Source organism: Aspergillus viridinutans (assembly GCF_018404265.1).
Source record: "Aspergillus viridinutans IFM 47045 DNA, scaffold_7, whole genome shotgun sequence".
In the NCBI taxonomy this organism is placed as follows: domain Eukaryota; kingdom Fungi; phylum Ascomycota; class Eurotiomycetes; order Eurotiales; family Aspergillaceae; genus Aspergillus; species Aspergillus viridinutans.
This window is the reverse complement of record NW_025091223.1, coordinates 148,670-171,307: the sequence shown is the minus strand read 5'-3', so window position 1 is coordinate 171,307 and position 22,638 is coordinate 148,670. Positions and strand designations below refer to the sequence as shown.

The window sequence follows — 22,638 nt, the reverse complement described above, 5'->3', positions numbered from 1 at the left end:
ACTGTGAAGGTTCACACGCACACCTTTTCCTGATATGTCCCTGGGTAGCAGTAATCGCTGGAAAATAATACCTCATCCTTGCTTACCTTGAGTACCCTGATGATCTTTCATTTTAGTGAGGATTGATTATGAAAGTTAAACCCTTGATGATCAATCAAGCTTTATCATTTTTCCCGTGTTGTCTTGAATAAGACACAGAATACAATTCATACCTGTGGCATGTGTGGTCATGCCTAATAAGTTCAACCAGCTGCAATCACCGGGAGGATACCGAGTCCATTGAATGCGTCTCATTAGTATGTAGTGCGTTCGATGTCAAATAAGGTATACTTTCCGAGAAGATATTCTTCCAGGAGCACATTTGATTGAGTTTACGGTTGATCGTATCATAGCATGTTGAGCCACTGTAGCTGAATAACGGCAATTATAAGCTATGCATACTCTCTCCTGGTTACGCAGTATTCCTCAAAGCAATCAAGTCTGTAACTATGGTTAGATGCTTCGTACATCTGAATATATATACCTATATATATATATATATATATGCAAGAAACCATCCTATTACGCTGTCCATCACCAGCCTCCAAAGTGGACACGCGGAGGAAATTGCTGGCAATCCGGCTTGACTCAGGCAGCAATTCTCCGCGCCAGCATGCCCTCAAAAGGAACCTGCCGTTCGTGGTTCGAAATAGCAGGTATCTGACCTTGGCAGTGGATGCCTCGAAAAATGCTTAGCTGGGGAACTTTCTTCTCTCGTTCCTGCGGTTCTTTTCTTCAGATAATTGGATACTTCCAAGGCCATGGTCTATTAGCACCCAGTAGATCCAGGGATCTCATCAGTGCCTGCTTTTTCTGCAGCTCGGCTCTCAAGTGCTCATCACATTTTAGACGATTAACGGTGATATACATCGATCAACATTTCTGGAACGAAGAACATACAATGGTCTACTAGGTATGTACTATTCTACCAGAGATATCCCCCATGTGTCTATTTGCTCTAACGAAAGGTGCATGCTTCAGTTCTAATGGTGGAATCATCGAAATATCCGCTCCAGTAGAATCGCGCCAAAGTTCTTCTCCGCAGGCGAACCGTCCATTCTCCAGATACGATTTCCAGCCCTCGTGCTCAACCAATGGCCATGGTCGCTGGCACTTTCCTCCTCCCCTTCGAGGCGCTGCCGGCTGCGTCGGTCGACAATACACGCGCCTCTCGTCCACTGGCCCGTCGTCTCGACCCGGATATCCTCAGGCGAGGCCTGGGAGGGCTTCCAGCCCGCATCCTCGGCGGTCAACGCGTACCACATACAGACGGGGTCGTGCAGGCTGAGATCGACAGCATCGCCGACCTGGTCGCGGACAAGGTTCTCGATGGTTCGGAACGTGTGCGCCATAAAGGCCGACATCCACTCCGCCAGCGGTGAGCCGGCTTCCAGGTGGGGCGCGATGGCTTGACGGAACTGGCCGCGGGTCAGGCCGTGGCGGTGCGTGATGTCCAGCGGGAAGAGGCGCAGGGTGAGCTGTTTGCTTAGTTTAGCGGGGTAGGAGGGGAGGGTGGTGTCGGATGGCATGGTGCTTTTGGGGGTTGGGGAGGTGAGGGCGAAGACGCGCGCCGCGGCGAATGCGTCGGCGTATGCGTTGAACTCGGCAACGGGTGTGACCTATCATTTGTTAGTCGAGAAACAGACCTAGAATCATAGCTGGGAGGTAAGCCCACATTGCCCGGTTCATTGACTGCGCCACCCATGACTACAACTTCTTTGACCCGCAGGAAAGTCTCGGGATCCTCCGCGGAAGCGAGGGCCAGATTGGTCAGCGGACCGACAGCCACGAGGGTGACGGTGTCGGGATCGTTCTCGCGTAGTACGCGGAGGATTTCCTGGTGAGCGGGCCGCTTGGAGGCAATGAAGGATTGATGCGCCGAGTCTCCCGTGCGTATGGGCTCGATGACGGTAGGCTCCGCCGAGGGATCGAACATATGCTCCCAGGTTTCCTTTGGAGTGAAGTGCGGATGCTGCGATGGTCAGCATCTTTCGAGGGACCATCAGGAACGTCAACATACGCTAGCATGAATGCCCCCAAGTCCATCCGTCCCATCTGTGTATCAACCATTAGCACCGATGATAAACTTTTCTATGACAAGGTACATACGAAAATAATCGGCCAACATCTTCTGATTCTCTAGAGGGTCCTCGGCCCCAACGGCAACGACCGGTCGACAGGCGCGCAGGGCGTCAAACCCTTCAGGCCGGCCTTGTTCACGACGCCATTGCATCTCTCGCTCCAGAATGTGGAACATGGAGACGACATTACGGAGGCAGCTTTCCATAATTAGCGATTGAAAACTGGTGCAACTAGAAGGACGGCAACTCACCTCCTCACTTCGATGTTGCCAAATGTCAGAGAGATAAGCAGCAGTTCGACCTCTTCATCCTGTGCGGATAAAGCAAGAAGGAGCGCGAGAATGTCATCGATGCCCTGTTTACGTCGAGTCAGTCTTCGTATACGTATTGATGCTGGCGAAGGCATACAGGATCGGTGTCGATGATGATCTTCTTCGGCGCCATGATGCGGTGAGCCGAGGAATCAGTCTTATGAGGAGTCAGTGTTTGACAAGGTTAACAAAACGAGTGGTGCTTTCTTGGGCCAAATCGTTGTAGAAGTTGATAATCCAGAAAGGCAACAGAAAGTGGGATGGGAAATCTTATTATTCTCTTGGCTCTGTTATCATATTCCCCACCATATGGAGTACTTTGAGAACTTTCTCATCAAGGGTTCCGAGCAAGTGCGGAGTACTCCGATGTGCCTAAGGTTACATAGTGTTCTTGAACACGATGTTTTTATGTAATCGACCGCGGATTTGTAGGCGACAATTTTGCTAACAGAAGCAGTGCCAAAATTTGGCCAAACTCATAGATAGGTATGGAGTACACTTCCAGAAGAGAATTATTATTCTAGAAGACAGCCACATCACCATGATTAGGGTAAGGCTTATGCAGTTTTATGCATAAGGCCGAGGTACCTTTTGACCTGAGGAATCAGGCAGCAACACTCATAGTTCCAACAGGAAGACTGAAGAACAGATGGTCGAGATTCTCGACATTATTATTATTTACCATCAGGATAGAGCACGCGTCCTTGCATTACTCGTTGATCAAACATCAATCAAAGGGATATGGCTTCAAGTATAGGTACCCTCGTGGCATCCAGTGAGTCAATTGCTCATCCATGAACCCGTAAGAAATATCGAGGTACGAGTCAGGGGTTGTGAGTATTTAACAAATTCCTCCTTCTAACGGAGTGCCTAGTACTTCTGTATTCAAATTGTTCGCCAGTTTCGAAGGTTCTCTTGACGTTGGTACATAGTAAGATAGACGGGTACCTACCCTGTGGAGGATGACTTGGCAGTCAAAACGGTCGACGTGGCCTGTTCTGGTGTAGCCTTGTCCAAGAACTATGATTGTGACTATTACCTGAGATACTACGCGCGTATCTTGGCACCAATCATGCCAGCCCTGTGTCAACATAAAATCTAGACTGCATGACAAAGTCAGGGGAAATGCGCTGATGGAAAAGGTCTGGAATACCTCATGGCTGGAAGGATTGGTTGGCTTCCCCCCGCGCGAATTACCCCCTGGAGGAATCAGCTAACTCCGTATGCAAGTGCCGTTTATTAATCCATCAAGGAGGATTCCATTTCAGAGTGAATGTCACTACCTTTCAGACAATTTCGAGTCGCTTAACGACTTTTGAGGGCGGTAGATAGTATACCTACAGACGAAGTGAAAGTAGGGTGATGGGCAACAATCAAAAAATTGGGTAAAACAACATCCAGCTAGAGCGGTATCTATCGATGGATGCTTGATAGGCTGGACTTCAATGATCAATGAAATTAATCATTTGTCAAAGTGAACTATGCCCCAGTGGAGACTCCTCAGTGCTACTCCGTACCGCCTATCTAGTCTCCTCTCAAAGGTACTCTCCGTAAAGTCCATACTGAGAGTTTGGAGAGCGGAGTTTAGTGACCGTGTCCTCTTCCGTCGTAATTATTATCGCTTTGCTCCTCCTTTCCACCTCCTCTATCCACCTTTCACTACCACGTATTTCTCTTCCCCATCAGTCATTCACTCACACTGACCTTCCAGTGATCCCTTCGGTTCATCATACCTTCAGCTTGTTTGTTCTCATCTCTCAATTGAGATCAACCAGCTGTCTCAATGTTCCTCTGGTGATCCCACCCTCCCTTCCCCATTTTTCATGCCCTCGCGACCTCGCCTCTTGACTTGCAACCAACTCCCCTGACCCAGTCGGAAATCTCTCTGGTCAACTCAATTTTTCTGGCCAGCCTTTGCAAAGGTGCGAAAATTGAGTTGCTAAAGACTCGCTCGCTCGAACGACACTGCTTCTTTCTGTTCGCGGACGCAATCTGTCCTTCTCAGCGCGACATTCTCCGCCTCGAACCCCCTTCAGCTTTCCATCATCCGCCGTCCGAGTCTCCAACCTCTCTTGGCCTGATGGTATAAACCAAATTGAGTCACTGCGAATCTGTCCAGCCAATTAATCCTCCGTGATCGATCACAATCGGTACCAGGGGCTCCCTGCCCAGTCTCCTGCGCCGTTCTTCCACACTTCAAAGAACGATCCATTGAGACGACGACCATCAATATCACGACTTTTCTCATACGATTTCCTTTCTTGCCTCTTTTGCTTCTCTTTGAAAAACGAATTTGCCTAGGTATGCTCCATTCCCACACCGCGAAGCGCCACCTCGACCCTGACGAGCTGACACATTGTGGATATAGCTTGAACCATGATGAATCCTTACATTAGCTGGGCTCTGCTACTCGTGGTGGCAGTTGGGCTGGGATGGTATTATAATGTCCCGAATTCCAAAGCCAAGAACACCGTCAAGCCCGCGGTAGAGAAGATAGAAAGCGCCACTGGCGTCAAGAAGCCAAAGAAGAAGGCGAAAAAATCCCCCGAGCCTACTTCATCCACAACGACCAAGAAGGTCGAAGAGAAGCCCGCATTCGAATACAAAGCTACGGAGGGTGATGATGGGGATGAAGAGATTGACCAGAAGGAGATGGCCAAGCGTTTTACCGCTGTGAAGAGTGGAATCCCCGCCCAGGTGAGCGGCAGCGAGGGTAAATCTCAAAAGAAAAAGAAGAAGTCCGCCAGCCAACTAGAGGCTGAGGCCAGTAAGCGCTCTGGATCCGGCGTCTCAACTCGCGCCTCCTCCACCGCTGGCGCAGACGCGGACGATGATCTCTCCCCCGCGGGGTCCCCGATGGTGAAGCCTACCGCCTCCTCCGCTGGATATGTATCGGACATGCTCGAAGCTCCTGCTCCCGGCGCGTCTGTCCTCCGTGTCACCGGATCCATGGAAGCGCCGCAGAAGAAGCAGAAGGCTCAATCTTTTAAGCAGGTTGAAACGAAAAAGCAACGTCAGCAACGGGCGAAGAACGAGGCTCGTAAGCAACAAGTTCAGGAAGCCGAGGCAGAAAGACGCAAGCTCCTCGAGAAACAACTCCACATGGCCCGGGAGTCTGAGCGCCGTGAGGCGGCTAAGTCCAAGCCCGTTGCGCCTCAGACCAACGCCTGGCAGACAAAGGACGTGAACCCCACTTCCAACGGCACTCAGAGTGTGACTCAGAGCCCCAACACGGAACTGCTGGACACTTTCGAAGCGCCGTCCTCCAAGCAGTCTCCTGCCACTGCCTCGAGCTCGAAGAAGTGGGACCAAGGCCTTCCCTCGGAAGAGGAGCAGATGCGTATCTTGGGTGCTGACCCTGTCGATGACTGGACCACTGTGTCCAGCAAGAAGCCTAAGAAGAAGGGCAGCAAAGCTGATGAGAGCTTCAGCGAGGCCAGTGCGTCTGAGACTCAGGCGACTCCTGCCGCTCCAGTGGCGGTTCCCACTGCCCCCAAGGTCACTGTGACCCCCACCTATATACCCGATATTCTGCGCTCGAAGCAGAAGGGACACCCTCTCGACTCCGACTGGGCCGCTTAGATGATCCGTGTAGTCATTCTATTTCCTTTCCTTTTTATCCTTTGGGGACGAGGACAACGTCGTATAAGAGCAGCACGCTTCTCATTCATTCCAAGCTTCTAAGCCTTGGACTGTATTTATTATTCATGGCTTTGGCGTTTGGGCTGTCTTCGATATACCACAAAATGTCTAGTATCGGGTGAGATGGATTCATTCTACCACGATTGAGTGCGGGAAGAAGAAAAGAGAGAAACATTGTTGAATTGTCCAGAAGAAAAGAAGAGACTTTCTATGGGGGAAAAAAAAAAGAAAAAGGGGAAAAAAGAATTCATGTACTTTTCTTGTGTGTCTTTGTTGCGGCCTCTTGACTGTTCTTATAACATATTTGTTTCTGATCAATAATTGAGTGATGAATTCTATCAAGGGTTACAACATTTCACATTTCCAGTCTATCTGAGGCCTTAAATGTACATACTGTATTGATTCATGATTTTGATCATTCTTCTTCCCTCGGCATACGTAGATTTGGTTTTGTGAATAGGTATCTTCCCTGTGGCCCAAGCTCGAACATTGGACCAGATCTACTGCTGATCTCAGGATCTGTCTACCGAGTCAGGGGCTAAAATAAAAGGCACAGACAACCTCTCTAATCTCTCAGCTTCTGCTGTGATCTGATCTCGAAAGTCGAACAAAAAGAACAGATCTGAGCTTTGGGTCGACTCATGCGAGACAAGGTGGAGCTTAGTGTTGGTGAAGTGGTGGCCGTCTCGGATCTGGCGAGGCTCAGCCGTTTCTATATTTATGCTTCTTCCATACTCTGTACACACGTGATATTTCATCATTTGAATCCGAAGTTTTAATTTCTTACTATGATTCTCAGTCTTGTTGAAACCCAAATGATCCTGTACATGGTGAGAACGACCTTAAGGGTCGAATCAGGGACGAAGGAACGGGCCTGAAGATCGGCGTCCCTGAATATGTGGGTGTGGGGTATGCGCTGATTGTGATCTTTGGATATCCATTACACACCACCACATAGGTTGACACTAGATGTTGCTTTATGGAGGAGGCCATTCAGTATATTGATGGCATCCTTATAAATATCGATTGGACCAATTTGAAGCTCTACTTTCTGATGAATATAAGCAGAATCGATGAAGAAACGTGATGTCGTCACTGAGGGCGCAGGGAGGTGCAGCTTGGCAACCTTGCCCGAACAGGACTAGAGGCGAGTTTCGGTCATCGTGGCCTGAACTGGACAAAGTGACCAGAACAAGAGTAACAAGGGAACAATCAAGAGATCAAGAGTCGTTCTTATTATTTCTCCAAGTCCTTTCTTCTTTCTGGTTACGATCTTGTTATTGACTTGCTTATTGATTATCCCTTTGGGCTATCTTTCTCTCGACGTATCCCCTTTTATCATCGAAAGGTTTGTGATCCATCTATTTCTGTTTTCCCTTGTTTTGCTGGCCTCCCTCGCTTTCTTATTGTTTGTTTCCTACTACGCCGGTACAAAACAAACTACCACCACCACTACTCTCCCCGCCGCCCTGCTCCTCGGCTCCTTCGCTCCGGAGTCTCGTTGAATTTATCCTCCGTTTGGACAATCCAACCGACGTTTACTGATATTGACGTCTGTCTGAAGTACTTATCCGTCCTCTTCCACCGGTTCATTCTCCCGCTATGGCGCAGATTCGCGGCACTGCGGGTTACAACCTCGGTCACCAGAACCCCTTCGGAGGGCCTGGACGAGCAGACGCGACGAGCGATCCGAGTCCCTTGGATGCTATTCGGGAACAAACAAGCAAGATCGAAGACTGGTTGGATACAATCTCAGATCCTATAAAGCCGTACGTTGTCCTGTTCCACTTTGTCCGCCAGAAGGGATGAAGTATACAAACAAGGGCGAACACGCCGAACCTTAGTCCAGAAACATACTGACGCTGTGTCGTCTTGATTGCTAGCTATCTTCCTGCCATTGGCCGTTTCCTTATAGTGGTCACCTTCATCGAGGACAGCTTACGTATTATCACACAATGGAGCGATCAGCTCGTATACCTCCGTGAATACCGGAAAAGTAAGCGTCCCTGATTCGCCATATCTATACAACTTTCCGACAAATCTCTTCTAACACGAGCTCTTTTGTCCAGTTCCCTGGGGTATCACGCACACTTTCCTCATCTGCAACGTCATTGCAATGTCCGTATGCTCGTTCCTGGTCATCACCCGCCGTCACACTGAGATCGCCGTCGCCGGTCTGCTCGGAGTTGTTGTCACACAAGGTCTCGGTTATGGTCTCATCTTTGATCTCAACTTCTTCCTGCGCAATCTCAGTGTTGTCGGAGGTCTGCTCATGGTTCTCTCCGACTCGTGGGTTCGCAAGAAGTTCGTCCCTGCCGGATTGCCCCAATTGGATGAAAAGGACCGCAAGATGTACGTTCAGTTTGCTGGTCGCGTGCTCCTGATCTTCCTCTTCGTTGGATTCGTCTTCTCCGGCCAGTGGAGCTTGTGGCGCGTGCTGGTCAGTCTGTTCGGTTTCGTCGCGTGTGTCATGGTGATCGTCGGTTTCAAGGCCAAGTGGAGCGCCATCATTCTCGTGGTCTTGTTGAGTGTCTTCAACGTACTCGTCAATAACTTCTGGACTGTACGTTCATTTTCCTCTACGACGGATAAAACCCGTAACTGACTCCTGCTCTCAGCTGCACCCCCACCACCCCCACAAGGACTTTGCCAAGTACGACTTCTTCCAGATTCTATCCATTGTGTAAGTGTCAATCCTCCGCCTCCACCAGTAATCATGTCCTAACCGCTCTATAACAGTGGCGGTCTCCTTCTCCTGGTCAACATGGGTCCCGGCCAACTGAGCATGGACGAGAAGAAGAAGGTCTACTAGAAGTAGCAGGTTATATTCCAGTCAACTCAAGGACAACCATCTCCTACCAAAACTTTGACGTCCAGCATTTTCTTGCGAACGCGCCTACGTGTCCCTGAAAAATCTATTTCTCACAAGACCTCCCTTGTCCGTCCGCCTCTGCTTCATCTCATATCTTGGACTGGAGCTCCGCCAGCGCAGCTTCTTCGTCCTATCATCATCAAGAGGAGTTCGACGCGTTGTGACCTAAATCGATTTTGAATTCTTCTGTTGGCTAGTTTGTTCTTACCTTGACCTTATCGTCTCAGACGAGAAATATGAGTACCAGCATTTCTCTATTGGTATTTCTTTTCATTAGAAAGTACAATACTCCCACCGACTATCTAATGGGGACCGCCCAATAATTGCGTTTAGTTCCTTACGTCTATCTACATGCAGGATGCAGGTGGACCAGTCGATCGTTATACCGGTATGACTACCCTATGCACTGCCTATGCACGCCACATGTGGATCGATTGGCTAGACTACGTATCAATGCAGGAATGTAGCTTACTGCATCACTCGTTACAACACACGAGCAAGTTTTGCACTAGCTTGAAAGTAAAATATGACGCAAGGTATGTATTAGGGAAGCTATTATACACGAAGAAAGTTCAACAGCTCAAAAGGAGAACCTCGGTTAAGAATAGGACGGGACAGGTCAAGGAAACGGCTAGAGAATGGTAATCTGCGCTGACAATGAGAATGACTCGAATGCAGGAATGCGAAAGAGTTAGCAAATGGGACGATGACTCAGACGAGAAGCCTAGGGCTGAGGATCCCACAGGATGCCTGCCATGGACCTGCCATGGAGATAGCCCGGGAATAATGGTAGACCTTTTTCCTGCTCTGCATGGATGATAAACGGGGGGAGAAAAAAATGGGAGTGAGAAAACAGCCGCTTTTGTGCTTCCAACGCCGAGATAGGGAAACCAATTGAATGCATCCAGAAACGTGCGCAAGGCCAAAAGGTTTAAGAAACAAACGCGAGGTTGAAAGCGTGGTCCACTGGGGTTCTATCCTCAAATGTCCATGCTCCAACGCCAAGGTCGAATAGGTTCAAACTGGCCCAGGCTAATTTCTTCAAGCGCATCATCGTTGATATCCAAATGGTATAGTTGGATCTGTTTGTTGTCCTGGTGAAAGGTAGATAGTGTCTTTGATACTTTCGGACGGGCATTTTTAATATTGTCGTCGGTTGATTTTGATACTGGCCGTGACGTCGGAGTTTCCGGAGACTGCCATGAGATACTGGGGGTCTCCGCTTCCGAGCAGTCTGGAGAAGAAATAGTAGAGGTTGAATCGCAACGTGAATGTCTAGGTCCTGAGATGACAAATGTGCTCTCATCACGTCCGTATGGCAGCATAGTCGACGGCGGCTGCCGAGGAAGCTCACGCTGACTGTTGCTTTTGGGCTTTGGTGCTTTCTGGGCGGCGTGTTCGTAGGGAGAAGCCAGAATAGGCGTGGATTTGTTCGACGATCTTTGATCCGTACTTTGAGTAGCCAAGGGCGGGAGCTGTCTATTCCGCTGAGCAACTGCCGACCCTGCCTTGTTAAGATGATTGTCTTTGGGTCGTGCCCCGCAGTCATTCTTGCGGGTTGAGGCGCTGAACGGTTCCTTTCCGGCCATGACTCTCGCACTGGGAGGCGGTTGCAACATCCATCTTGTTTCCGCTCGGCTCTTGGGTCCGCTTACAATCGGTGGATGAAGATCGTTGACTGGGGGTACCCGGGCGACATAGTACTTGCTGGGTTCGGTCGTATTCGCTTTGCCCCGGCCGGAGATTCCAACCGAAGAGCCTTTCACCTCCACTTCCTCCCCCCACAGAGGTTCATCCTCGCGCTGATAACGCATACGGTTCCACCGGTCGCCAAGCGGATGCATAAGGCTGCTCTTATCCTTTCGCAGCGATTCCTCCCCCACGTCGTGGCTGGACTCCATAGGTGACAATGGATCAGTATGCCAACTATCGGTCCGTCGATGATTGTTCCGCTGACCTCCTCTCCTTGCAGGAGGGCCCGGACCTAGAGCAATCTCCTCCGCCCATCCTGGGTTGGTACTGAACGGTGTTGGCTGAGCAAATGGTTTTGGTTGGTCGGTGATGACGGCGTCAACTTTCTCCTTCTCTCGTTGCGATCGAACAGCTTCCTTCTTTCGCTTGCGACGGTCAAAGGACATAGCACAGGGCGTACAGGTGACATAGTAAAAGACGGCCGATTGAGCCCCTCTGTACAGCCACATGGCGGTCAGCTGTGATGTTGCCTAAGATTCGGAAGGAACTAGGGACGCTTGATGAAGACGAGTCCCGCAAATGCAACGGTATAAAAAGGCTTTTGAAGATCTATTTGGCCCGGAGGCACTGGTAGTTTGATCTCGATATTTGCTGTGGCGCTGACGACAACATGAAGGGCGTTCTCTGTCCTAAAGCGGAATTGGGAGGAAAGAGCACACGGAGATCGTCCAGCGATCTGTTACGGGAGAAGAGGAAGTGTGTGGAAGATATCAGCAAATTGAGGAAGAGAGCAATGAGAACAGGGATCAGAGATGGGAGAACCAAGGAGAAGATGGTCCAAGAAGATGAATGGATGGATGGGATGGGGATGGGGATGGAGGAGAGGTTGGCTGTTGGCTGTTTGGCTGTTCTCGCCGTCAGGGGGAGTTGGGCCACCGGATTGGGCTTGGCAGAATGGGGAGGGGCGGGACAGCAACTTAGTCATGGCGCTAAACACGGGAGCCGTTTCATCGCCAGGCACAGGAGGGTCAATCTCAGACATTGTGCCTATTCTACGGCTGCCTTCCGTTGTTTGAAGATGAAGAGAAACATGTTCATGAGATCATTATGCTCAGAGGTCTTTCAACAGCATTACGGAGTATACTGAATTTACTGAGTCTTCTTCCTTGCAGACTGTCTACAGCGTTGAGTGGGACAACCCCACACTAACAGACAGCCACTGGAGGAAGAAAGCATTCCCTAATGGAATGTACAGGATAGGCAATTCCTAGGAACTTCCGTTTCTACGGCTCAAGTGATGGCATTCTTATATTCAAAGGGACCCTTGCGTCATGCCGAATTCGAAGTCGATGCAATTCGAAGCCCCTTCCAACTCTGATGGAAAATCCCTTGCAGCCCGAAACATCTACAAGACCCTGATTAATCAATCGCTGCTGTCATGCTGTCTACGGAGTACAGGATCCGAACTGCGCCGAACGTTGCATTTGTCCACCAGTCATGAGTGTATTAAGCGCCGGAAGCAAGAAGTATGCATCCCGAAAGCCGACTTCACCAGATCGGGCGCCATAAATCGGTATACTCGGCGAGCTTGTGAGGCCACGATCGGAATCCCCTCCGGGACGTCTGCCATAGATTGAAAGCATCGGCACGTTGGGTCAATGTCGTGAATACTTCTTGTTCAGTGTTCGACCTTGGTTACAAGCAGACATATCTTCAGGAAGAGATCCAGATCTTCACCAATCGACTTCCTCATTGGCATAGGTCGGGTATTTTCTTGAAATGTTTCCTCACGACCGACATTCCAGTCAACATCCTTAATGTACATTCATCATCTGCAGTAACATGGATCGAAACAATCCTGCCGATCAGCAAGCGGAAGGTTTCAAACACAATGCGCTTTTGCAAGCACCTGAAACGGCATATATCTTGGTCTGGTTTCAAGACGACTAACGCTGAATAGCAGCGAATGCAGGCAACTTCTGTCGTCCTATACCCGGGCATCTTTGAAAGTCTCCTTGGGTCTCTATATCATCCCCACCGCGACAGAAGCCTCAGAGGCTATCTGCAGCCATACATGCGTGGTCAAACATTTGCAGGGACGTCGAGGACCTCTTCGGACAAGTTGATACTGCTTCAACGTCTCAAACAGTATACTTGAATGCTTGTAATTCTCTCTGCAGAAGCATGTCCGCTCACCCAATATGGATTCTCTGCCTTAGTCTGTTTTTAAGACGAAAACGCCTAGAACATGTAGAACTCCGCATAAAGAGAATCTTTTACCTTCGGCCCAATCGAAGAATAACATTGAATTCGGACAAGTCTTCTGATTAAGAAAAGGCAAGCTCTAGTTCAGACGTGTACGTGTCAATAACAGAACGATAGCGAGGGATCAACAAGGCAAGCTGATCATTTCCACGTGTCAATCTAGAGATCCGTTGAACCAGTCATTCGGGTTGGTTAAGGGTCTTGAGCTCAATACTAACACTTGATTAGCCTGAGTTTGCAGATAATTAAGTGAGCTGTGCTATGTGTTCGAATTTCAAAATAACTGACCAGTTGATGTTGTGCCAACAGCAACCAACAATTACTGGAAACCTCCACTATTCAAGATTGTCAAGTTGTCAACCTGTCAATGGACAATTCCATGTCACATACGGAGCCAGGAAAGCATAGAGCATTTCCAAGGCTTGGAACTCAATGCAAAGATACCTGAGTGGCTTGGACTCGTCCACAAGTGATGATGCAATAGTGATGATGAGCCTATCGTGAAGTTAAAATGCGCTAAAAAGTATACTGAACGACCTACATCCTGACTTTCCAGGAGATGGAGAGATAATAATTGCGTTTAGGCAAATTCTTGTAAAATATAAATAGTTTACCATGTCTTTTGTACCATGGCTTCTACACCCCCCATAGAGTCGACATAGATCCGTGCGGAGGAGATACTATCAACATGGTATGTCCGAATAGCTTCAAACGTCCCAGCCCGATCATACGTATCTAAAACTAAGCTGTTCCAATGCAGGCCCTCATCTTCCCCCCGGAGACCAGACAGTCACCTTTCCTCCTCCTCACCACCACCACCACCACCGCTAACTCCCCCCTCCCTCTCGTCCTCCTCCTCTGCCTCCCCTCCCTCCTCCTAGCAGCCCACTACATCCGCAAAGACTACCACGCCTTCCTCGCCCTCGGCCCCGGCGGCATCCCCTCAACACCGACCGGCTACGCCCGCATCTGCATCCTCCGCCTTTTCGCCGTCCGCGACCCCCTCTGCCCACCCTGCATCCCCCCATCCCTCCACCCCAAGCGCGGCCAGCTCCCCTCCTCCCTCCCCGTCCGGCCGGGGCCCCGCCCAACCGTCGCAGGGATAGCACCTCACAGACAGACGACCCAGCGCGCCAGCAAAACAATGTACGCGACGCTGTCGCACCGCATCCACGCCCTGGTCAACGCGCACCCGGGCCACCTCCGCGCCGCGACCTCCTGCTTCGAGAAACACAGCACGGGGATCTTCTGCGTGGTGGCCGCGGGCGGGCCTGCGCTCTCCGCGCTGGCGCACTCGCTGCCGTCCGGGCAGGTGCAACGCCTCACCTGCGACGGCGAAGTGTGCCACTCGCATCCCAGTGACGGGAGCTTGCATCTCATGCTGCATCCGGCGGATGTGAGGGTCGTGCTGGAGAAGGGGTGGGGGGAGCGGCATCCGCTTGCGTGGGACGACGGCGGGGACGGGTGGTGCTGGTGGTGGTGGGCGAAGAGTGTGCCGCCGGGGTTTGTGATGGTTTATGCGCCGAGGGATGAGAGGGAGTTGGAGATTGTGATGGAGATTATCCGGGCGGCTGTGTGGTGGGTTGGTGGGACGGAGGTTAAACGAGGAGAGTGAGAAAAAAGAATTCCAGCAAAGAGTGCCTAGTTGTACAAAGACCATATACTTTTCCTCAATCAGTGGAGGGCCTATTGAGAAGATCGTCTGAAAATTCAGTCTTCAAGTGCATCAGATTCATTTCATCTACTTCAGACACCTATCAATATGTTTAGTGAAACATAACCATTCTGGATGGATCATAAACGTCGAGCCAGCCTTGACTCTCGAGGACATGAACAACTGATGAAAAATGGTTTTTTCAAAAGGCACAAAGGAGTATTTGTTGGAATCGACGCCGGACGAAAGAAGAAATAAAAGCTAATAGCATAGAGGAATGAAGAGCCGTTAGAGAACATACAAGTACCACCAAGAAGCAAATCCCTTCCGTATGCAAGGTGTCTTTGCCGGCCCTGGTCCCCCAACCATCATCCGCGCAACTCCTCGTCACAGTTTCGGGTTTTCTTCCACTCGTCGTATTATAACATTCTAAGAGTTGTTCGATTTCCTCAGCGCATCGGCGAGCCACTCCAGACCTTCGTACAGACCGTCACCAGTGGTGGCGCAGGTAGATTGGATGTACTAAACATAAATTAGTGGACTGTGAAGAATCCGCACCGCGGTCAAGCCAACTTACCCAAGCACGACGGGTAAGACTTTGCAGACCAAGCTGCTGGGTGATCTCGGCGGGGCTCATGGCGTTCTACAAAGTCATCAGTATCACACCGAACAAAACCGCACAGGGAGGTTCATACAGGCAGATCTTGCTTGTTGGCGAAAACAAGGAGCAGAGCGTCACGGAGTTCATCCTCGTTCAACATGCGCTGCAGCTCTTCCCGGGCCTCAACAATACGGTCGCGATCGTTGCTATCGACGACGAAAATGATACCCTGGGTGTTCTGGAAGTAGTGTCTCCAGAGAGGACGGATCTTGTCCTGACCACCGACGTCCCACACGGTGAACTGAATGTTCTTGTACTCGACAGTCTCGACGTTGAAACCTTGACACGTAAACCAATGTCAGCAACAGCTCCCTTCCCGTACGCGAACAACGACGAGGATTATCTGGCGTGATGGACCGACGAGCGACCCGAACCAGCGGGAATGGACGACTGACCAATCGTGGGAATAGTGGTGACGATTTCACCCAGCTTCAGCTTGTACAGGATGGTGGTCTTTCCGGCGGCGTCAAGACCAACCATCAGAATTCGCATCTCCTTTCGACCCCATAGTCTATCGAACAGCTTCGAGAAGGTGAGACCCATGTTGGCGGTGGCGTAAACGAGTCTAAGGGGAGCGCAACGTTGAGGTCAGTCAATCGAACGGTTTCTTTCTGATCGATTTATAATGGAGAATATGAGAGATATATGCAGAAAAAAAGAGTTGAAAATCCAAGTGCAAAAAGCACGGGGACTGGGTATGGGGTGACTTGAGAACGAGGGGCGTATTCACACCGGGGAATAACGGTGAGATGGGAGAGTTCAGGGGAGAGAGACAGAGGGAAAGGGAGAGAGGGGAGAGGGGCAAAAAGAAGGGAAGTAAGTCGAACAGAAATAAAAAGAGAATATAACAAGGGCAGACTTACCAACACAGAAGAAGCTGGAGAATAGAAAACAAAACGTGGATACACGAGGGTAAGGGTGATGGGTGATGGTGATGGTGATGATAGATAGATAGATAGAATTAAGGTAGTAGGATGGAGTAGCAGACAGACCACGCTCTCTCTCTCACTCTCTGTGCCTGTGTCTTGTGTCTGAGCCGGGTCTTGTTTTTGTCGGTGTTGGAATTTTTGGGTGCAAAAATGCCAGGTCGAGAAATTCAGCCGCCGGCGTAGCTTCCGTCACTAACGAAACCACCAGAATCACAATACTTACTCAGTATGGAGTATCTATCCTTTTCTTATTTATTGTTGACTCTTGATGGTGTCAAATTTCATCTGATTCTCTTCTTGAACAATAATAACGACTCTCTACAGGAACAAGACTGGACATTCTTGTCTGCTACTTTTCCCCTTATACTACGCTTCTTGAATCTTCTCTGCCTGGCCACATGAAGAGGACACGGTGTTTCCCGTCTATTGGCGCACTAAGACCGGCGCCTTTCAGGGCAGTGAAGATACCGAGAGCGATCATATACCGACTATCACTGCGCGATGGTAACTTGGATGCTGAAAATCGAATGAGCTGCTTGCTCAAAATTCACTTCATTGATGCCTATTCTTGCTCGTAATCAGGCCATTTGTTCCTTTCCCTTTTGCTGCACACTTCCAGGCCCCAAATACAAAGGCACAAAGTCCGGACATTCTGGGTCTGGTCCCTTTCTGATAGGTTCCCGGGTTGGCTCTTGAATCAGCCCCGTTCCAGTGGATCACTTTGGGTGGCACTGGGCCTAGGGTATCTATCGCAAATTCGCAATTTGCAATTGTGCCCTGTCTCGTGTTCTTAAAGTAGGTAACGTGTTATTAGTACACATTATCGCATCGCCGCAATTCCAGGTTGGTGGTTGGCTCCAGATACCCGGCGCTCACTGGCAACGTGAAACCCACAGGGGGCCACACTACCTACGCGTCATAATCATGAGCAGCCGTGGATGCAGGTAGATCTGGCTGTATCTAATTTCGAGCATCATCTCTCAGATTCAAGCCGACTGTGCATGCCTTGTGCTTCAAAGCTAGTCGACGTGTTTTCGCTGATGCCCGAGTTTATCTTTGGATGAGGAGATAAATGTTCGCGACAGTGATTGATAGATTGGCCTGCCCTCGATGGTGCCGCTGGCGTAACCAAAGAGAACAAGGACCAGCAATGACAGGACCATGATGACTGCGAAGCTGATCCAATATTCGGTCTGCGTATACACTCCTTTGACACCACTGAGTTCGGTCGAAAAATACGCCGTCATCAAACTGACTGGCAAGAAAAGAATCGTGATTTTCGCCAGCAGAATGGTGATTCTCGTCAGCTTTTCGACTGCCTGTGAATCTTTCAAGGCGATCAAGTTGAAATTCTGCACTAACTCGTCAACAAATCAGTACATTTGAAGGCAAAAAGGTGCTCGCTGACCAGGAATGTGAGGGATTCCTTCTCTGTCAAACAGGCGTCGATCTCAGATAAGCAATACAGTTTGATTCGATCAAGCAGTCTTTCGAAGCGAGCAACGGCTGCGGAGTTCAATCGCACGCCTACAGAATTTTCGCAGTTGCTCGACAATTCTGATTCACGGTGAATGATGAGCCCAGGTGGCATTCTCGGGTGTCTTGAGCGTGCCTCATCGCCCAGCAAGCGCTGTCTCTGAAGCACGCGCGTTAGGATGAGCTCGTAGCTCTGGTACAGGCGCCGTAGGACTGCCAGTCTTCTACCCAGCCAATGTAGTTCATTTACCAAGTCGACGACCGGTTTGTTCAACATATCCTCTCTCTGTTCTCTTATATCAGTCCCTGAGCGCGACCTACCCTTTTGCAAAAGGGATTCTTACCAGTCGGTCCAGCAAGACTCCATACTTATGCTCACGCTTTGCAATTAGAGCATAACTCGTCACCCAGTCATCGAAGATGTAGTAAAAAAGCAGGCCAGGGCCATCGTCCTGATGTATACTGACGTGGTCCGAACGAGGGTCATTAGACGCTCGCACTCGAATGGTGACCAACGAGTCACTTTCGGACGAAGCAGAGTGCTGCTTGGAAGCACCTGAAAATATCATCTGCACGTTTCTGCGCACGACTCCCAGAACCGACTTGACTTCTGATTCTGGTCTTGGCTCTGATATTCGGGCATACGGGTTCTCTTGGATTGATATGACAGTCCCTTGGTTCGTCAGCAACTGTGGCCACAATTGTGCTAGCTTGTCCGCACCATCGTCGCAAAGGATTAACCAGGACCATAATCTCTTTCCACTAGGCAGGTCTCTTCCGTTTGATATACCAACGTTTGGAATCACGTATAACGAATTATACCCAACGCAAGTATCTGGATTCGGTCAGCATTCGCAAGTGACGATGAGAGTCTCCGAGTTTATACATCGGGGTCCATGATCCACGGAGCAAAAATGCCAAATCTGGTTTGTGACATGGGCAAACGTAAGGCCTCGGAATGAAGCTGCCTTTTGGATGTCGTCTGGATCTGATAAGTTCTTCAATGAAACGGCCTCCTCAAGATCTTCCATGCGAGGACGATGCGATCGATCAATGCTTCTGTGGAAGCTAGCCCTCAGAGACTGCACTTGTGCTGGACCTTTTAGCGGAGCTGCTACGGGATCAGTACACATCATCCCTTGTAGCCTTTCCGAAACGCCGTAGTAGCTCGTAATTTCCTAGACCATCAGTGTGCTATACGCTTGTATGTCATTCCTGACGAACCTTGATCACATCCTTCTGTTCTTCGGGGGCCCAAATATTACTTCGACCAGACGTCGTCAGTATCAATATCTGGACGACGGATAGCAACTCACATCCATCTAGTCCCGAAACAGTTTGGTTTCTGAAGCTCACATATCAATACTTGTTGTCCATAGTTATACGAATGCGACTTACTGGCTTCCGGAGCAACAGGCCGAAATCCTCCTGGCTCAGATTCATCGCACACCAGGCATCATCATTCCCGAAATCCAGCACGAAATTCTGCGTCTGTGCATCTCGTAACCGTCTATTATACGCATAAAAACAAGTCTCCTCATCAATATCGCGAAATTTACCCTGAAGGGCTGGCCCATTTGTAAAGCTCGCGTAGTACTCATAGGGGTTTTGATCGCTACTCGCTGATGAGCTGGCCATGCTGTTCTCAGTTTGCCTCTATAGCTCTATGATCCTCAGTCTCGAATAAATCTCTGCACTGGACGAAATGAGCGCACGAGCAAGAAATACAAGTTAAGTTCAAGGGGGCATCGCATATTAATATCAGGTCCGGGTTAAGCGCCCAGCCAGCGCCTAATAATAACCCTGCAGATAATAGCCCTCGTGTGGTTGTCGACTGACCCTGACATCAGCGCGAATCGATGTGTTACAGAATGCACGAGTCGATTATCAGAATTACTTGATTTTGCTGTTCTTGCGCGCAGCTGACTTGTCTGGTTTCCACATGGGCATGCTCTGCAACTATGTGACATGTTCGTGCTACTGCTGATCACTTTACTTAAGATTATCTAGGTGTAACTTGGACATAATACATTCAGGTAACATATACATATTGATGTCTCATATTCTGATGTGGTCAAGGCGTTGACTTGTATATAACTTTAAGTTGAACGACATCCGACATGCTCTTAAAAGTGGTGTCGGTGTCAGTGTCACGTGGTGGTTACCAGAATATATATGGCTTCAAATATGCAGCTGTACTATGACCCAAGTCAAAAATCAGAGTCACTATATGCTACCGTGGAGCATAGTTAGGCAGAGAGGTAGCTCTCTCATTCTACAAACAGGCAAGCACCAAACGCGTCAGTACACCCTAAATTTCACAGGGACCAAAACACAAGACCAATTCGTAATGCTCGCTGGATGCCACTTTGCGTTCATTTTGGAGCATGTCATACGTGATGCGACAGTCAAACCGTGTTGACTGTTGTCTCGCTGCAATATCCAGCAGCAATGACCTGCAATCGAAGTTCAGATACAGACAACATCGATCGTGATCATAGGCTCTCTCAAGAGCAGGCGGAGCGCCAGCTGGTATGGTGTCCGGTTCCTGCATGGTACAAATAAGCCAACTCGCGAGCTGGCAAGCCGTATAACCTAAGCAGTTAAGGCCTGGGGAAAATCAAGACCGAGATTCTCCAAATCCCAGATCTGGCCTAATTCACCAAGATCCATGTTGAAAAGCTCTTGAAGGTCTGAGAACGGAGGTGCCAGTGGCTCCAGGGAGGAATAACCTGACATTGTGGAAGCATACATCTCAGGGCAGTGTGCGTCTAAAGGCTGCAGATCCTTATTAATGCCAAAGTCGACGCTAGGGACCGCATCCAAAGTCAACTGAGAGTCAGAAGGCTTCTTGACCCCTGTAAGTGGGTTGTCGGATGACTTGGAGTGCAGAACCAATTCCTCCTCTGGGGTCAAGGAGAGTCTGTTGACAAGTTTTGAGAGCACTGAGTAGCATATTGCGGCGGTTTTCGTGTTGTGGGCGATCTGTTCTAGTGTGCGCAGAGTCACGCTGATTGCTTCAATAACCTCGTCTCGCTGAGGGAGACGTCGTCCATGGTCGTGGATGACGGCCGAACATAGGCTGGCGGCTGTGTCGAACATTGCGAACGGGGCAAAATGAAACTTCGCATTTAGGGGCAACATGCAATCAAGGAGCTGGTGAGCTGCCTTGATCAATTTCAGTGCAATGTCAATGGCAGTGGGCTGGAGACTCTTCTCGATAGAGGATGAGTCTTGAAGTACGTCTCTTGTGAGACATTGTTTCAATGGCATAAGCATGACCAGATAGGCAATAGTATGTAGCTGTTTGCGTTGCACCTCCAGGTATTTGTAATCATGGTCCCATTGCATGTCAGGATTGACGAGCCTGTAAGCAGGCGGAAATGAAGCAAGCCATTTATCGGTCTCTTGTTGAACAGTGATGGCGATTGCGGGAGTCATTGTTCCACCCATTACCCCTGGTATCTTGGACAACGCCTGGCCGAGTTGGCACTGGAGCGTCATGTGGACTATAGGTGACGGCACGTCTGCTTCAATATGGTCGCTTTCCAACCTCACATTGGGCATTTCAAAGGAGCAGTAATTGCTGTTAATGATAAAGGGGCGGGATAGCATGAGGGACATTTGCCTTCATAAGTGAGCCTCGAAGCCTAAATAGATGTGAAGGAACCTACCAGTCCCAACTATACAGGATACACCACAGACGTCGCCTCATTTCCATGTCAAATTCTGGGAGCCCTACCTTGGAAAGGCTCTTATGCATGCCTATTCGACCATGATGTTCGCAATTAGCGCCTTTTTGACGAACGACTAGGACTAGCTACTTACCCAACTCTTGGGCCTCGTGGATGGCGGAGCTCAAGGCATGCCACGATTCAACAAACATGGCTTCAGCCTTATACCAGGCTGCTGTGAGAAATAGTTGCTGAACTTGTGTTAGTCCCCCTTTCCCTGGGGGAATAGTGCTGCTCAGTTGTTTGGCCGCATGATGGTATCGCTCAGAAAGGCTCTCAACACTTTCTCCCAACTCCATTTCGAGCTTCTGCTTTAGTCCAGGGTCGAGGAATAATGCTGCGCATGCGCATGTCCGTATCAATAGACAGGTAAACTCTGCAGTCAATGGCTGACCGCTGGTTTTACCCGACCACCATGCAGAGTAATCACGCAGGAACATGGGTGGATAAAGGCAATAGTACTGCGAGTTCGTTTCACGGATATAGTGTTGTACCAAAATATCTAGAGTCATGTGAGCTCATTTTCAAGCGCAGATATTCGTGCACATACCTGTATAAGGCTTTGGTGGGATTACACGTAACGCATTCTCCATTTCTGGAGAATACGATCCTTGTGGCTTCTTTGCAATTGCAGCAAAATCCTGTCGAAGACTTAGCCCACGGTGAAATTCTAGTGATCTTTCCGTCGAAGAAGCATACTCCGCTCATATGCTCTCCGGATTGAACCTCGGGAAGGTACCCCAACACCTTGAAGTCCTCTTTACTGTCCTCGACAGCGGTCCCAGTCATTGGGGAGGTAATTTGCCCTTTGTCGGCGCTAATAGCGCGAACAGGAACGGCTTGACTAACAAGTTTTAGCTAAGGATGGACGGAATGATAACGTCCATAGCGAACCTCGAATCATTGGCAGTTGCTTTACTCGCTCTCAACACTTTCTTCGGCTCAAATTTACATAGGTGGGCAATTCTTCTTGCCTGACAATGATTACAGGGCCATTCACGACTGCACTATAAGACAAGTCAGAGAATGTCAAGCATGCATTTCAAGATGACGGCCTCGGTTTTTGCTTGCCTTCTGCTTCCGTCGTTGACATTCCGTGCACGAAGCAGCCAGCCGGACGGCTCGACTGTTCTGGGGCTGCTTGACCATCCTGGACGATCACAGTCATCTAGAATGTATTAAGACACCATCGATTCGTTGCGCGCTCGAGTAGTAAAACCAAAGTGTAAGATTGTTGTTAAAACGAAGTATGATCAGTGACCAACCAGTCTAAGCGCCACTG

At 49.5% G+C, this 22,638-nt stretch overlaps 8 protein-coding genes across 8 annotated transcripts; 3 read left to right on the top strand and 5 right to left on the bottom strand.

The window, feature by feature from the left end:
* Positions 1-1,034: 1,034 nt before the first annotated feature.
* On the bottom strand, positions 1,035-2,564 carry Aspvir_008534 (putative nucleoside hydrolase; the record flags this gene model as incomplete). The annotated part of the gene is made up of 6 exons (XM_043271702.1): positions 1,035-1,658; positions 1,715-2,011; positions 2,060-2,094; positions 2,149-2,318; positions 2,372-2,475; positions 2,529-2,564. The coding sequence occupies 6 exons, from the start codon at positions 2,562-2,564 to the stop codon at positions 1,035-1,037; spliced, it is 1,266 nt and encodes a 421-aa protein (XP_043127637.1).
* Positions 2,565-4,807: 2,243 nt separating this feature from the next.
* Positions 4,808-6,013, top strand: Aspvir_008533 (uncharacterized protein; the record flags this gene model as incomplete). Its single annotated transcript, XM_043271701.1, has 1 exon — positions 4,808-6,013. One exon carries the CDS (start codon positions 4,808-4,810, stop codon positions 6,011-6,013), a length of 1,206 nt encoding a protein of 401 aa, XP_043127636.1.
* Positions 6,014-7,675: 1,662 nt separating this feature from the next.
* On the top strand, positions 7,676-8,885 carry Aspvir_008532 (protein ERV29; the record flags this gene model as incomplete). Its single annotated transcript, XM_043271700.1, has 5 exons — positions 7,676-7,842; positions 7,957-8,069; positions 8,143-8,636; positions 8,692-8,756; positions 8,813-8,885. 5 exons carry the CDS (start codon positions 7,676-7,678, stop codon positions 8,883-8,885), a joined length of 912 nt encoding a protein of 303 aa, XP_043127635.1.
* A 1,040-nt stretch (positions 8,886-9,925) lies between these two features.
* Aspvir_008531 (uncharacterized protein) lies at positions 9,926-11,146 on the bottom strand (the record flags this gene model as incomplete). The annotated part of the gene is made up of 1 exon (XM_043271699.1): positions 9,926-11,146. The coding sequence occupies one exon, from the start codon at positions 11,144-11,146 to the stop codon at positions 9,926-9,928; it is 1,221 nt and encodes a 406-aa protein (XP_043127634.1).
* Positions 11,147-13,590: 2,444 nt separating this feature from the next.
* Positions 13,591-14,517, top strand: Aspvir_008530 (uncharacterized protein; the record flags this gene model as incomplete). Its single annotated transcript, XM_043271698.1, has 2 exons — positions 13,591-13,593; positions 13,663-14,517. The coding sequence occupies 2 exons, from the start codon at positions 13,591-13,593 to the stop codon at positions 14,515-14,517; spliced, it is 858 nt and encodes a 285-aa protein (XP_043127633.1).
* Positions 14,518-14,985: 468 nt separating this feature from the next.
* On the bottom strand, positions 14,986-15,760 carry arfA (putative ADP-ribosylation factor; the record flags this gene model as incomplete). Its single annotated transcript, XM_043271697.1, has 4 exons — positions 14,986-15,078; positions 15,134-15,199; positions 15,252-15,496; positions 15,613-15,760. The coding sequence occupies 4 exons, from the start codon at positions 15,758-15,760 to the stop codon at positions 14,986-14,988; spliced, it is 552 nt and encodes a 183-aa protein (XP_043127632.1).
* Positions 15,761-17,165: 1,405 nt separating this feature from the next.
* Positions 17,166-19,260, bottom strand: Aspvir_008528 (uncharacterized protein; the record flags this gene model as incomplete). Its single annotated transcript, XM_043271696.1, has 7 exons — positions 17,166-17,498; positions 17,555-17,908; positions 17,967-18,295; positions 18,344-18,457; positions 18,509-18,800; positions 18,847-18,915; positions 19,021-19,260. 7 exons carry the CDS (start codon positions 19,258-19,260, stop codon positions 17,166-17,168), a joined length of 1,731 nt encoding a protein of 576 aa, XP_043127631.1.
* A 957-nt stretch (positions 19,261-20,217) lies between these two features.
* Positions 20,218-22,145, bottom strand: Aspvir_008527 (uncharacterized protein; the record flags this gene model as incomplete). Its single annotated transcript, XM_043271695.1, has 5 exons — positions 20,218-21,250; positions 21,297-21,387; positions 21,451-21,858; positions 21,907-21,997; positions 22,056-22,145. The coding sequence occupies 5 exons, from the start codon at positions 22,143-22,145 to the stop codon at positions 20,218-20,220; spliced, it is 1,713 nt and encodes a 570-aa protein (XP_043127630.1).
* Between the last annotated feature and the right edge of the window lie 493 nt (positions 22,146-22,638).